Raw genomic sequence first — 15,644 nt, 5'->3', positions numbered from 1 at the left:
TAAAGTAAACAAAATGAAATGGACTGCAAATATGAAGAAAACACATGCATACATTATCCCTTTTCCCACTCCTCCCCTTAGTCCCATTGACTTCCTGCACTAATCTCTTTCTGATCTTCAAGTAGAACACCCATTTATGTCGCTATAGCTAATCTATATTTTACAAACCAACTTTTCTGCATCCTTACAATTTAATTAATAATAATAACCCTTAAAGTAAACAAAGTTTGGCTCCCAGTCCTGAAAAACACCAAAATCAAGACCCACCAAATGCAAATGAAAACCACCCAGGATGAGGGGGGGTTCCCAGTAGACGATGGATCATTAACTAAATAGACCGCCGGAGGTCTTGCCATTCAACAACAGAACAATATGCAGATCAACATGCAAATCACCTCCTCTCAATCAACAGTATATAGACCCCACTCACTTCCATGCCAGCATTCTCTGAAGATGCCAGCCACAGCTGCTGGTGAAACATCAGGAAAAAGCTCTTCTAGAACATGGCCTAATAGCCTGAAAAATACACAAAAAATGAGTGGTTACCAAACATTGGTCCTCTGTCTATTTTGGACTTCAGCTCCCAGAAACCCTAGCCAGCTTGACCAACCATCAGAAGTTCTGGGAGCTGAAGTCCAAAACATCAGGAGAACCAGAGTTTGGGAACCATTGGTTAGAAACTGGGTTACCATATTCTTCAAGGGGAGCCCTACCTCTAGTGGTTTATTGCAGACTAGTGAAGCAGTTACGAGATACTGCTTGACAATGGGTAACCCTTTGCCTCCAAAAAGAAGCATAGTTGGTGAATCAGCTAAATTTGAAAGAATTATTAAGAAGGAGAACATCACTCTTTTGCAGTTTAAACTGTAACTTTGAAGTTACTTTTATATTTCACTGATAGAGGAGGAACATCACCATAGTTCAAGTCTTAGCTTATGTTGCGTTGGAGGTCTTGAGATAACAGTGAGGTGGGTGGGAGGGGAGTATGTTTTGTAGCACAAGCCAGTGGTTTGAGGATTCAGATTTTTTTAAAACGTTACTAAAAAGTAGCTATATAGGTATATTTAAGAAACAGGAAATCAAGAGTTGCTTTTTAAAAAAATCATAACGGTAAGACTAAACAACCAGATTTCCCCTGATTTGGCTTGCTCATAGTTAACAATTTACTTTTCAAAGGCAACCTCCCCATTTCCCTTATTGAGGGATATTTTGGAAGTTAGTAAGAAAGCTGGGAAAGGTGCTTGTAAAAAGAATGTTAAACCATTGGATAGTCTTTGAAATTCTTGTATTCAAGGTGACATGATATAAATATCTTGACTAGATTGACATTGCTAGCTTAAAGGTGTGTCCCTTATACTGTATTCTTTATGTGTTGCTTTTGTCACTCAAGACAAAGGCAGATGAAACTCAGGTTGCTCTCATATTTATCTTTAAATTTGTTAATCCTTTGCTGAAAGGAATGTGATGGAACATTCTTGAGCTGCTTCTTTTTCTATGCATTCTGTTTATAGTGCATGTTTTAAATTCCAGTTGTGTATTAGTCATCCATTGGGCAAAGAGCAAAATTCTCTTTAATGTAAAATGGTAAGGACTGGGGGCAGGGGGCCCTTATTTTAATTTTCACATAGACCTGTGTGTCAGTTTGCTGATGAATAAAGTGGCTGTTAATGAATAGGTCAATACCGTACCTTCAAGAGAAACAGCTGTGTAGCATTTACTTGTAGAAATGTTGATTTAAAAAGTTCTCAGTGTTTAACGTTTTAGGGAATTCACTGGCTTGAAAACTATCAGACTGGGAAAGTGGTCATGGCAGCAGCAACCTCTGGTGTTTCTGAAGGAGTAGACAAATGTACAAGTGACATAGATTTGCTGTGATGTACAAAACTAAAGCACTCCCAAGAGATGTCCATCTAATTTCTGTTTAAAGACTTCCAAAGGAGAGTCTAACACCCTCTGATTTGGTCAATTCCACTGCTGGACAATTCTTACGGTCAATAAATTCTTCCTAATGTTTAGATAGAATCTCTTTTCTTGTAATTTGAATCCATTGGTTCTCACTTAAGTCTCTGAGCAGCAAAAAACAAGCTCGCTTCATCTTCTACATGACCTCCCTTCAGATAGTTAAAGATGGTTATTATTCAGAGAGAGAGAGCCGGTGTAGTGTAGTGGTCTGACCCTTGGACTATGATTGGAGACCAGATTCGAATCTCCATTCAGCCATGGAACCCCATTGGATGATCTTGAGCAAGTCACACTCTCTCAGCCTCAGAGGATGGCAATGGCAAACCCCTCTGAAGAAGCTCACTAAGAAAACCCTGTGGTTGGTTCACTTTAGGATCTTCATAAGTCAGAAATGACTTTTGTGCTTCTGCATGGATTCATATGGCTATGCATTTTCGGCAGAGGGTGGGTGAATAGATGTGAATACATGCAAATTTGTGCAGGAAAGTGAAGACAATTAGCCACTGATGTGAATTGGCATAATACACTTAAATGTAGACTAGCCCTAAGCCAGTTCATCACATCTCCTTTCTGATTCTCAGGGGGCATCACAGCACATTCCAACATTTCCCACCACCATTCATATTTTTATCTACTCTCCTTGGCTTTAGGCAACATCTTTTCTCCTGCCGTTGTCCCACAGTGACCATTGTTGAAACTAAACTTGTCATCTCATCACCATAACCACAGGTTTTACATTTCTATAGCTGTTCTCATACACAGCCTGCTTATACAGATCTGTTCCTGGACCCTCTATGCATCTGAGGAAGCCCAGGAAAGCTCCTGCTACCAGCTTCTTTGAAGATGCAGCAAGATCCCTTTGCATACTGATTAACACAGATGATACAGTATGTGTTATGCTAAACAGTAATAATGGCAGGTAAAATGTGCAAAAATATGAGAATTTATTCTCGGTCTGCATAATTTATACTGTTTGTCAAGTTCAGTGGCTTTTGCTTCAGAATTTGCTGGCTACAGACTTTTAAAATACATACCATATATTTTAACAGATTGCATAGAGAGACAGGTCTGTTGTCATGCCATCTGCTGAAGCTAAGCAGACCCAGACTTAGGTAGTCTCACGATCTTGGATGGCCTTGTTGATTAAAAAGAAGGTCAGATACAGGTGTGGTGAAATCAATAGTGATTACTCAAACAAAGATACTTTCTTGCTGCACCCTTGTAGGTATTATTTTGGTTCTAGTTTCCTTTGTTTTCACAACTGAGTGAAACCACATAGTATTATGTCTTTTTTGGTCTTTGATCTTTCTTTGTGGATTTCCTGTAAATACCTTTTAATTTTCACCTAGCCATAACATTGTCAGCTGTTTTTCTTACAGCATTTTTTAAAAAATTAATTATCAATTTTTGCATGAAAGTCTGCATGCAACAATTTATGTTCAGCGGGTTCCCAGAAGTTACCTAAAGCAGGATTGTTATTTGTTGATTCCTAGAAGGGTTGGTACTCTCCTCATCATTTACAAAACAAAATAAGAAATAATAGATCATTGAGGTTTCATTATCATATCTACAGAACACTGTAGATATGAGCACTTACCTTCTCTGTCCTTTCCTGTAAGCTAATAGCCAGGACTTTGATATCAAGCAGACTAGTCTAAAGCGGTCAACCTTGCACTTTGAACCTTGTCATGTAGTATTGCTGTGTTACTGGAAACTTGGGGTGTGGTGTCATCAGTATGCGGATGACAGCTAACTCTATCTGTCCTTTCCACCTGACTCCAAGGAAGCTGTTTCTGTGCTGAACCAGTGTCTGCTGTCAGTAATGGACTGGATGAGGGCAAACAAATTGAAACTTAATCCAGACAAAACAGAAGTGATATCAGTTGTAAGGCAGATAAGGGAATTGGGGCTTTACCTGAGCTGGATGGAGTTACACTCCCCCTGAAATCTCAGGCTTGCAGCTTGGGTGTGCTCCTGGACTCAACTCGTGAGTCTGGATACCCAGGTCTCAGCAGTGGCCAGGAGTGCATTTGCACAATTAACACTTGTCCACCAGCTGCGCCCATTCCTTGAGATGTCAGATCTGGCCACAGTGACACATGCTTTGGTTGCATCCTGTTTGGACTATTGTAACGTGCTCTATGTGGGGCTGCCTTTGGAAACTGTTCGGAAACTTCAGTGGGTCCAAAATGCCACAGCTAGTATGCTGACCGGAGCCAGTTACAGGGAACATATAACTCCTGTACTGAAACAGCTTCACTGGCTACCGGCTAGTTTCTGAGCACAATTCAAAGTGCTGGTCATGACCTCTAAGCCCTAAACAGCTTAGGTCCAAACTATTTGAGAGACCACAACCCCCCATACAAGCTACCTAGAGCCCTAAGATCCTCAGGAGAAGGCTTTCTCTCAGTTCCACCATCATCCCAGGCTTGCCTGGTGAGGACACGAGAAAGAGCCTTCTCAGTGGCTGCTCCTACTCTCTGGGACTCGCTTCCTTCCACGGGAGACTAGGCTGCTGGCCTTTTGCTGGCAGGCAAAGACATTTTTATTTAAACAGGCCTTTTAAGATGCAGGCTTGGTTTTATTGGGGAGTGAGAGGGTTGGTTTTAGATTATTATTTTTAACTTTGTATGTTTTACATTTTATATTTGTAATTTTTAATATTTTTAATGATTTTAATTGTACAATTTTAATTCTTGCTTTAACGTGTTTTATATATGTTGTCAGCTGCCTTGGGTCTCAATTTGGGAGAAAGGCGAGATAAAAATAATTTAAAAAAAACAACCCTTGTGTTCCTTGTTCCTCAAAGTATCCCTTGCATAATGGGGTGTCACTACAGGTGCAAGGAATACCCTCTTTCTGTGCTGTTTTGGGAACAGTATAGTGGGCCCTCCACATTTGCTGGGGTTAGGGGTGAAGGTCCCCTGTGAACGTTAATGTTAGGAGCAGTGGCTGCTCTCAAGCTTTGGAACTCCCTCCCTAGGGAGGCCAGGATGGCTCCATCCCTGTTGTCCTTCCATCTGCAAATAAAGGCATTCTTGTGCCGGCAGGGCTTTGTAAACTGATAAGGGCTGGGAATGTTGTCCTAATAAAATTTTAAGGTTTGTATTTTTAACATACAGTGGTCCCTTCCCTTTTGTGGGGGGAAAATGTCCTTCCTCCTTCCCATACCAATGTACTCTTTGTTTGGTGTCTGGCTCCACTAAATTGTCTGTCATTTGTCCTCTAGAAAACACCTTCTTTTTCAACACTTCACTAGTATTTTGTAGACACAAATGCCAGTGGTGCAATTTGTGCAGTTACTACAGGATCAAAACCGAGTTGCACATCTCTTTCCAAAAATTTGAGGTTTCTTTACTCCTTAATAAAGGTGAATTTGGGCTGGATGGATGGATGTTAATTTTTTCTTTATATTGCTGACTATCTCTGTGTGACGTCTCTTAACTCTTTCCTCTCATCTCTTTTATTTTAATGTATGCCTGTTTACCCCAAAAGGGATATTGCTGTATGAGCCCGTGTGATGATGAATATGTAAGTTTCTGCATCTTCTTTTCCTTTAAAAAAAAAAATCTTTCCACCTGCCTCACGCATTCTTTCACATCTACTGTCCTTTTTATATGCTTGTTAGCTGTGGTCCTTGCTCTGCTCATACAACTGTTGTATGGCAAAATGTATGTACTTTTGGAATGCTTGCATGGGAAAGTGCAGAACAACTACCAACCAGGTTAAGCCTCCATGTTACATAGGCCTATCACCTAACTGCACAGCATTAATCAATTCTGTGGATTTGATCTGAACAAATCAGTTAAACAGATAAAATCTGCTTAAATTTGTGAATGACGGAACCAAAAGTGTTGAAGGGTTTTGTTGTTATTTTCTGTCTGCTTGAATGGTGATGCATGCATATTTTGAAATGGGTATCATCTCCTTATCTCTCTCTTATGTGTCGGGGATGGGGATACTTCTTAAATGTTAACTGTCACCCATAGGTATTTAGTTTTCTGTATTAAAATGACATTAAAAATAAAATAAAAGTTGCTGTGCAGCTAAACAGATGGACTGTTTTAATGAGTGGAACGGGGTCCTTTGGGAGAAAGTCATGATAAAAGATAATAATAATAATAATAATAATAATAATGGGGTAAGATCAATAATCAAAAGTGATTTAATTGGTTAATTCTATAACTTTTATACACTCCTGTGAAATAACCCACGTGTTCAGAAAAGGCCTCTCTAGGAAGACGGGTCCAAAACGCACTGCAGAAATAAATCAGTTTGAGACCACTTTAACTGCCCTGGCTCAATGCTAGGGAGTTCTGGGAACTGTAGTTTTGTGAGACATGTAGCCTTCTTTGTCAGAGAGCTCTGGTGCCACAGCAAACTATAGTTCCTAGGATTCCCTAGCACTGAACCAGGGCAGTTAAAGCAGTTTCAAACTGGATTGTTTGTGCAATGTGTTTCGGACCTTGAGCAGTTGCTAGAAAGACTATAAGAGCTTCTTGTATTTTTTTACCATATAAATGTTGTATTTGAGCCATGCATGCAACAGATAACTTGTTCTATCACCCATTTGTTGTTGTTGTTGTGTGCTTTCAGGTTGTTTTCAACTTATGGTGATGCTAAATCACCAAACCTGTTGTGGGATTTTCTGGGGTTGCGAGTGTGTGACTTGGCCAAGATCACTCAGTGGGTTTCTATGGCTGAGCTGTGATTTGAACCCAGAATTTCCAGGGTCATAGTCCAACGTTCAAACCACTGCACCGTGCTGGTTCTCATCATCTCTTTGAGTCTTTTTCCCTATTCTGCATGGCACTTTAATTCTGGTAACTAGTTAGGCAGCTGTGTGTTTCAATGAAAATTTCTGTGTTGGACACTAGCCTTCCTCCTAGGAATCTCGCTTCACCAAAGTTCACATCAGCAACTTGCACCCTGACTCTGAAACTACAGTGAGTGCCCGGCGGGATACATACCGCCATTTAGTACGTATAGAATACGTACTAGGGTTAGGAAGGGGCGGTGCTTCCGCACCCCCCTAACCCTAGTACGTATCCTATACGTACAAGATGGCGGCGCCCCTTCCACATGGGCGCCGCCATCTTTGCGTATCGGACGCTGAGTGTCCGTACGCGTCGCGCCGCTTGTGACGTAGCGAGCGTGCCCCTGGCGCCTCGCTACGTCGCAAACGCGACGGTAAAAGAAGCTCCATTTTGGAGCTTCTTTTTCGGTCCGCGCGGGAGTCGGGCCGTCTGAAGGCTCCGGCTCCCCCGCGGACCTACTGGCGGCGGCGGCAGACCGCCGCAAAGCGGCGGTCTGTACCCCGCCCCAGATATCAAGCAATCTCTTTGGACCTTGATTAAACACTTGTTTATATCATACCTTCCTTCCATGGAAAGCCACAATCTTTTGCTTTATCCTCTTTCCTCATGAAAGTTATTTTTATTATCTATTATAAAATGCAATTATACCTTGCTAAATGTTTTGAGTCCAGTAACATTTCACAAGATTGCAGATAGTAAAGTGAAAAATCTTCTGCATAGCAATCAGAATATCACTGCTTTTAAAAATATGATACTATATAATTACTGTTATAGCCTACATTTAGTCCTGTTATCTCTCAGTCTTTCCCATGCAGTTTGTGTGTGTATCTTTTTCTGTATTTTTCAAATGTGTTTTATATTTGCCAGTATTCAAACTGTAATAAGATCCACAAACGTGGTGATTGTTGTTGTACCTTCAAGTCGTTTCTGACTTGGGGTGTCCCTAAGGCGACCCCGAGGTTTTCTTATCACTTATTATTGCATGCTTTCAAGCAGGCTCCCAACTTAAGGCAACCATGTCCTAAGGTTTTCCTGGCAAGCTTTCTGTACAGGAAGTTTGCCATTACCTTTCTCTGAGGCTGAAAGTGTTGTTGAACTTAACTCATTGGGTTTCCATGGCTGAGCAGCGATTTGAACCCTACTCTCCCACAACCCCTTGTCCAACCACCACAGACCACCACAGTATGGCACAGAAAGTCATTCTGTGTTGACTTTTCTCTATCACCCTCCAATGGCAAGCCATTTTATCCGCATCACACGGTGACAGATCTGAAGAAGGCATCTATGAAGGAAGCATACATGGCATCTTAAAAGTGCCAGGAATATCCCAAGTTCTTTCTCATGGCTTGCTCTACACATACTTAATGGTGGAAATGTCTCTTGGTATTTCTACCATTTCTGCTTCTGTATACTCAAATGTTAGCAGCTCTATGCTCTTGTTGAACTGTAGGTAACGTTTATGCTGCTATTTTATGTTAGACATGCTCATTGGTCCAATCTAAGGTAGCTGTGGATTTGATTTCTTCCCAGTTAAGTTCAAGTGTTAAGATAGATACATGCAGATCAAGCAATGAAATAAGACCAAAGATGCTTCTTTGGAAGGAATGTAGTAGCACTTTGAGATTAACAGCATGAGTGTTTATAGATGAAAATCCATTTCTTCAAATGCACTGATGGGGTACAGTGTTACAACCCAGGTATTCAACCATACATTGTTTTCTGCTGCTCCAGGGACTAGGACCCAGAGCAATGGATGCAAGCTATAGGAAAAACCATTCCACCTCAACATTAGGAGGAACTTCCTGGCAGTAAGGGCTGTTCGACCGTGGAACACACTCCCTTAATGGAGAGTGGTGGAGTCTCCTTCTTTGGAGGTCTTTAAACAGAGGCTGGATGGCCATCTTTGGGGGATGCTTTGATTGAGAGTTCCTGCATGGCAGGATGGGGTTGGACTAGATGGCCCTTAAATTCTCTTCCAACTCTATGATTCTATGATTCTATTTATAGGAATAGGATTAGAATGTAATTTATTCATCTATTTTTTTATTTAATTTATATTCTGCCTTTCCCCCAGCATGGGATCCAAGGCGGCATACAATGTTTTAAAAGCATAATACAGTTAGAAAACTTAACACTAAAGTTAAAGCATAACTAAACATTAGGGAGATGAGGTTTTTCTATTTTAAAAAAAATGCAACCTAAAAGCATCCCTTTAAAGCCTTATCTACAGCAACACGCTAAAAATCAAAAGCTTCCTTAACTTTAAAAAAAGTCTTTACATTCTGGCAGATAAACATAAGGGAGGGAGCCAGCTGAGTCTTCTAGGGAAGGGAATTTCATAACTTGGGAGCAGCCACTGAGAAGGTTTTCTCTTGTCTCTTCACTAGACATACCTGGTGCAGTGATGGGACTAAGAAAAAGTCTTCCCTTACAGACCTTAGAGCACAGGTTTGCTCATTAGGGAGATGAGGTTTTTCAAATAGTCTGGGCCCAAGCTTTGTTTAAAGTTCATAGCCAGCACTTTGAATTCTGTCCAGAAATGGATCGGCAGCCAGTGGAATTGTTCCAGCAAGGGGTTATATATGATCCTTAAAAACTGTCCCAGTCAGCAACCTGGCTGCAGCATTTTGGATCCATTGAAGTTTCCAAACAGTTTCCAAAGGTATCCCAACACAGAGTGCAGTGCGTTACAGTAATCCCAATAGGATGCGATCAAGCCATGGAGCCAGTGTAGTCTTAAAAAGGCACTTAAGATGGATCTCTTCTGGCGGCCCTATCCCCCTGACCTTTTATAGCTGATTTTATGGAACATTCCCACTCTGACTTGATAGCACGGAAAATTGACGATGATTTGGTCTTTTTAGTGATTGGAAGTAATATTGCTGTTGTTTTACTGACTGTATTTTTAGATAGTATTGTATTTTGTATTATATTGTGGTTTTTATTCTTTGCTGTAATCCTACCTTGATCCTCAGGGAGAGGTGGGAAATACAAATTATTATTATTATTATTATTATTATTATTATTATTATTAGTGGTTTGAGCATTAGCCTGCATCTCTGAAGACCAGGATTTGAATATGTGCTTGGTTGCAAGTCACACACACTCAGCCTGTGATTATTTATTTGTTTACTTGTTTATTGGATTTATACCCTGCATTTCTCCCAAACTGGGATTTAAGGCAGCTCTTGGTTAGCCTTAGAGTTGCCATAAATAGAAAATTACTTGAAGGCACACAAAAACAACAGCAAGTAATGTGAAGTCGAAGGCTTTCATGGCCAGCATCCATAGTTTTTTGTGGGTTTTTTGGGCTATGTGGCCATGTTCTAGAAGAGTTTCTTCCTGACGTTTTGCCAGCATTCTCTGAAGATGCCAAAGCCACAGATGCTGGCGAAACGTCAGGAAGAAAATCTTCTAGAAGATGGCCACATAGCCCAAAAAACCCACAAAAAACTAACAACAGGTAATACAATAAAGATTGAAATTGTGACTTCAGAGAGTAGTATAAGATGATACAGGTCTTTCAGGTAATTGGTCTGTATAAAGATGTATGAAAGCAATACATCTGGCCAACAAAGTTTCCTATAGCTGAACTGCAGTTGTGAGAATCTGTTTATTAACACACAGTGTGCCAAAACGTCAACAACAACCAAACCCATATCTCTGTTCATAGTTTACTAATGGATTTGAATTAGGAAGCATAGCTTTCAGTGCATTTTTGTATGCTGTAATGGATTGGGGGACATTGGTTTCCAACTTGAAGGAGAGAAGATACAAATTTAAGAAGATTGCATCAGGATTCATTATAACATGGAGAGAATTCTTGTTTCCCAGGTAGGGTTGCCATAATTCTCTACTAAAAACCGGGACAAAATGTAGGACAAAATTTAGACCAAAATGTAGCACAATGGTAGGATAAAATTTAGCCCAAAATGTAGGACATTTAAAGTCCTCCATTTTCTTAAATGTCCTACATTTGGGGCTAAATTTTATCCTACCAGTGTGCTACATCTTGGTCTACATTTTGTCCTACATTTTGCCCTGGTTTTTAGTAGAGAATTATGGCAACCCTATTCCCAGGGGCTTTCAACATTCCCAGGAATTTTGAAGCTCCCAAGAAGGTTTGAAGAGCCAAAGAAATTGTGGGGAAAGAGAGATGGCTACTTCTGCTTCTGAAAGCCTCCAGGTGTGGGGACCTGATGCAAATAGAGAAAAAATATGCAGGCTAGATAACATGGCACTTTATTCAACAGTAGTAGGAGCCCTGGTGGCACAATGGTTAAATGCCTGTCCTGCAGCCACTCACTCAAAACCATAAGGTTGTGTGTTCAATACCAGCAAAAGAGCTCAAGCTCAACTCAGGGTTGCATCCTTCCAAAGAGGGAGCTAAAATGAGTCCCCAGATTGTTGGGGGCAATTAGCTTACAGTTGTAAACCGTTTAGACACTGCTAGTTTGGTATGAAGTGGTATATAAATGAAGCTTTTTTTGTTTTTTAGTACCCTCTGGGTCTCTTTAGTTCCTTGTCCCTTGTATATCCCTGGGTAAACGATGCAAAGCTGGTGGTGGTTCATGGTGCATTTCAGCATGGTGAATAGTATTGATCACAGTTTTGTCACATACTGGCACAAGTACAGGTTGAGCCAGTCATGACATGTTCTGGAGGAATGTTGCAAAGACTGATTGTGAGGCCTGAAAGGTTAACTTGTAGTGTCTCTTCCAAGATAATTGCCACATTTATCTTTCCCTCCATTCCCATTGCTGACCGTTTCCTTCCCTATCTGTCTTTGTCCCAGAGATTATGAGCCTGCAGGCAGGCCCTGTCATTAATTGTATAAGCCCTTTGTTTTGAAAATGCATTAGAAAGAATTATTACTATTTAAAAAGGGGTTATCAGCCCAAGAGTTTCCTGTTATCACCTGAATCTAGCAACACCTACATATAGTGTGTGTGTGTGCATGTGTGTATGTATGAAGATGCATATAGGCTTAATGTCCACCTTCAACAGCAAAGTTTTACAAAGGACCAGGTTCTGGGCTGTATCTTCTGCAGTCCAGATGGTTATTTGCATGCAGACATCGTAGCCCAAGAGAACTTTGTGATAGTTCCAGATTGCCCACAGCCAGTACATTCTTTGCAAAGGAGAGGATATTAGCTGGCTAAGCTTATGGCATAACCAGAGCCTGGGAACAGAAACAGGCCTGCTTTTTTTAAAGTTCTGTTTAGAGCTGTCCAAGCCTCCTTCATAAAGCATTAGTAGGGCTGCTTCCAGGGGACTCCTTTGTGCAGTCATATCACAAGGTTTTTCTACAGGTTGAGGCCATTGGCTTTCTGTGCAACTATAGAAAAAACACAGTGACAAGATCCTTGATTATGTTTGCACTGTGTAAATCTGTACTCATATAATACACAATAGTGGTGCTACACCACTCTTACCTGCTGAATAACAACACCATGCATCTGGTTGTGTATCTGATACTGTGCTTGCTTGTTGTCCCATTATGCAGTGGAGAAAATATACCCAGGCTGTTTCTGCTATCCCAGTGAATCAAAACCAGCATTGAAAGCATGGACGAATTAAGAATGTGAAAAGAATGTTCTAGCATATCTAGATTCCTGTCACTTGGTCCCAACCAGAGTAGAGACCCATTCCATCAGTTGATGAAAAACGAATCAATGCACAGGTAAATTCACTTGATTCAATGGCTCTGCCTGAGTCAGGACTAACAATAGGAATTAGACCCATGTGAAATGGTTACACTTGTGGAACTCTGCTTATACAACCACAGATTGAACAAGTTGATTGTGCAAAGATTGTAAAGTATAACCACATGTGTAAGGGGACTTACTGAACGTGCTGATACTGATAGGTTTGTGGCCAGTGTGAAATACCGTGTGCAGACTTCAGCTTCTTGAGAATCTCAGCTTGCTTCCATTCTGGCAGATGATCTTCTCCCTTGTAGGTTGTAATAGTCTATATATATATCTCATTGTAATCTTTCAGTCTTTTTTCATCATACTCTCCTAGGCTTGCCTAATACCATGTGCATTGTAGGGTATGCTGGCTGGATATCTGATGTGAGGCTTATATGCTTCCTATATGTCCACCAAATAGTAACACAGGAAACTACCATGGGCAGCGAGGTCAGACTCTTGGTTCAGTATTCTTTCCTGTGACTGGTAGTGATTCTGCAGAATATCAGAAATAGAGCCTTCCTTCCTTTCCCCCTAGGTGTCCCTTTTAAATGGACATGCAAGAAATAGAACCTGGAACCTTCCACATCCAAAACATGCATTTTGCCTGTTGAGCACTTCTCCTTCTACAGGAGCTGCTACAGTTCTAGATCAAGGGGGAAATCACTCCATGCAAGCAGTGGTAGCATAATAGCACTCCCTTGAATGGTGGGGGCGAGGGCTGACAGTTGAAGACCAGTGCTACTCAAAGTGGTATTCTGCAGACCAGTTCAGCTCTGTGAGCTATTGAATGCCAGTCCACAGCAGTTTCTGAAAAAGAAAGAAACTGTTGTATCCAGTGGGCACAAACATGATGTTGATCCCTGGCACACTGGAGAAAATGCACACCAGAAGCACTGCTTTAGCCCACTAAGAAACAGGAGGAGAGTATTGGCATGCTTTGGACAATTCTGATTTCTGCAAAAGTATCTCCTCTTCCCAGTTCAGGGAAATAATATTAAGAAGGCTGTCCTCCCTGAAAGTGCAAAGGCAGGTTTACAGTTGAGCATGTAGAAAACAAAAACAATGGCCGCAGATGATTTGCATCACTTTAAAACAGATGATGAAGACAACTGAAATAGTTCAACATTTTCCATACCTTGGCTCAGTCATTAATCAGAATGGAGGCTGAAGTCAAGAAATCAGAAGACTTGGAAGGGTAGTTATGAGGGAGCTAGACAAGATCCTGAAGGGTAGAGATGTAGTCTTGAATAGCCAAGTCAGGGTTGTCCATGCCATCATAGTTCTGATATCTATGTATGTTTGTGAAAGCTGGACAGTGAAGAAAACTGAAGAAAATCAACTTATTTCAGATGTAATGATGCAGTGGAGTTCTATGGATACATGAACTGCTAAAAAGATAGATAAAGGACCTGGAGCAAATCAGGCCTTAGCCCTCCCTAGCAGCCAAGATGACTAAACTGAGGCTGTTGTACTTTGGCCATATCATGAGAAGACAGGACTCATTCAGAAAGATAATAATGCTTGATAAGGTGCTGGAAAGCAGGAAAAGAGGAAGACTGCATCCCAGATGGGAAGACTCAGTCAAGAAAGCCACGGCAGACCTGAGCTTCCAAGACTCATTCATAGAGTCGCCATAAGTCTGAATTTAGCTTGGTAGCGATTAACAACAGGAACAGCCTGAAATAGTTAACCGAGGGCTCTGCATGCTTCAGAGCCACAAATGCTGGTGGAAAACAAACAGCAGGAGAAGGAATAAAATGGAATATCCTGGAAGCAGGCAGCTGGGTTGGTTGGTTGCAATCCTAAATGGGAACACTCTGCCCTTTGTTACCATTCTCACTGGTTATGTGTCTAACATGTTTTCCAGCTGCTTGTGCAGTGTTGTCCTAAAACATTCTCACTGGGTCAGAATAGTTCTCATCAAGTTCCATAAGCTAACTCAATGTGTCTTTCCTTCCTTCCTTCCTTCCTTCCTTCCTTCCTTCCTTCCTTCCATCTCAGAATTTTATTTAGAGGTTTTAAATAGAGGCTTTTATATATACAAATCACGCTGATTTTATTGTGGGAATTAAATGGCTTTTGGTTGGGCACCATTAATCCAAAGTATTCAGGAAAATGGATATAAATGAGTGAAAAATAAAAAGATTTAGAATACAATGCAGCCGCAAGGCATTCCTGCCATAAAAGGTAATCCCTGAACTGAGGCACAAGTGTTTAGCTTTAAGGTTTTAGAGCTTTTAATTAACTATTATGTATCATCACTCTTTGATTCAATCATAATATGAAATGGCTTCCTATAGACGTATATACACTCCTTTGTTTGTAAGAGGCATGCTCCTTGTGTTACATAGGATTGCTTTGCGAAACCCCTGAGTGTTCGGATGGTATGTGGAATGGAGTAATACAATCTTCCCTTTGACATTTCATGCCTTTTGTCTTCTAAACCTTCCCAGTACAAACGCTTTAACAATAGGCCTTGATTGCAGGAGTGCCATGAAAGAACCTGCGTTACAAGAGACGGGCCAGTCAGGAAGGCGCTCACAAAGCAAGGAGATATAATTGTGACAAAAAAGATGATGACAATGAATATTCTGGGAGAAAATGACACCCATTGACATCACTGAGATAGGTGGTGGGAAAATTTGTACAGAACGATTTGATTTTTCCCCTTTTTCAGCCCATCTCCAAGTCATTTAAGCATAATCCGTCATTGAAAAAGTGACACTAAAAATGGTACTGGGAAAGCCAGGCACATTGAAGACTTAAGTCAGGGTGGGTTGCATTCTATTGACATTTTAAGATTCTTAAGGAAGAGAGAGAATGTAGGGTGGGGATGATCTTAACTTTCCCCCTCATGTACAGGGAGACAGAGGGTAAGGAATCCAGCTTTCTTCTCCCTCACCAGTTTCAAAATGCATCTAAAACAAAGAAAGGTAGGAACTAATGGAGAATGGGCTGTATCCACTGGTCCACCCAGGCTATTAAACGGTTGGTTTGGGTTTCCTCCTCTGGGAATAATACCCCATGGAAGACAAGTCTAAACCTTAGAACACTGGCCTGGTCATTCATCCCTTCCCTTGTTTTTTTCCTTACGTGTGTAATTGATTCCTGTGTATCCAGGGATCAAGAATTATTTAAAATGCAAGTGATATTGACCCATTTCTGAGGA

General features: G+C 41.0%; 1 protein-coding gene across 5 annotated transcripts in view; it reads left to right on the top strand.

Moving 5' to 3' along the window:
* The window catches only part of LOC149317892 (lisH domain-containing protein ARMC9-like), a 121,115-nt gene that overhangs the window by 33,627 nt on the left and 71,844 nt on the right, over positions 1-15,644 (top strand). For 4 of the 5 annotated variants that reach the window (XM_089508617.1, XM_089508613.1, XM_089508614.1 and 1 more), the window contains exon 10: positions 5,458-5,493. The exons of the other annotated variant lie outside the window; for it this stretch is intronic. In XM_089508617.1, the coding sequence (XP_089364743.1) occupies positions 5,458-5,493 (36 nt within the window). The remainder of the gene's footprint in view (positions 1-5,457; positions 5,494-15,644) is intronic. 5 annotated transcript variants of the gene reach the window in all.

This window comes from Sceloporus occidentalis, unplaced genomic scaffold, assembly GCF_023333645.1.
Source record: "Sceloporus occidentalis isolate IW3139 unplaced genomic scaffold, rSceOcc1.0.p SCAF_2, whole genome shotgun sequence".
NCBI lineage: Eukaryota > Metazoa > Chordata > Lepidosauria > Squamata > Phrynosomatidae > Sceloporus > Sceloporus occidentalis.
Note: the sequence above shows the minus strand (reverse complement) of the source record. Positions and strands in the feature narration are given on the sequence as shown.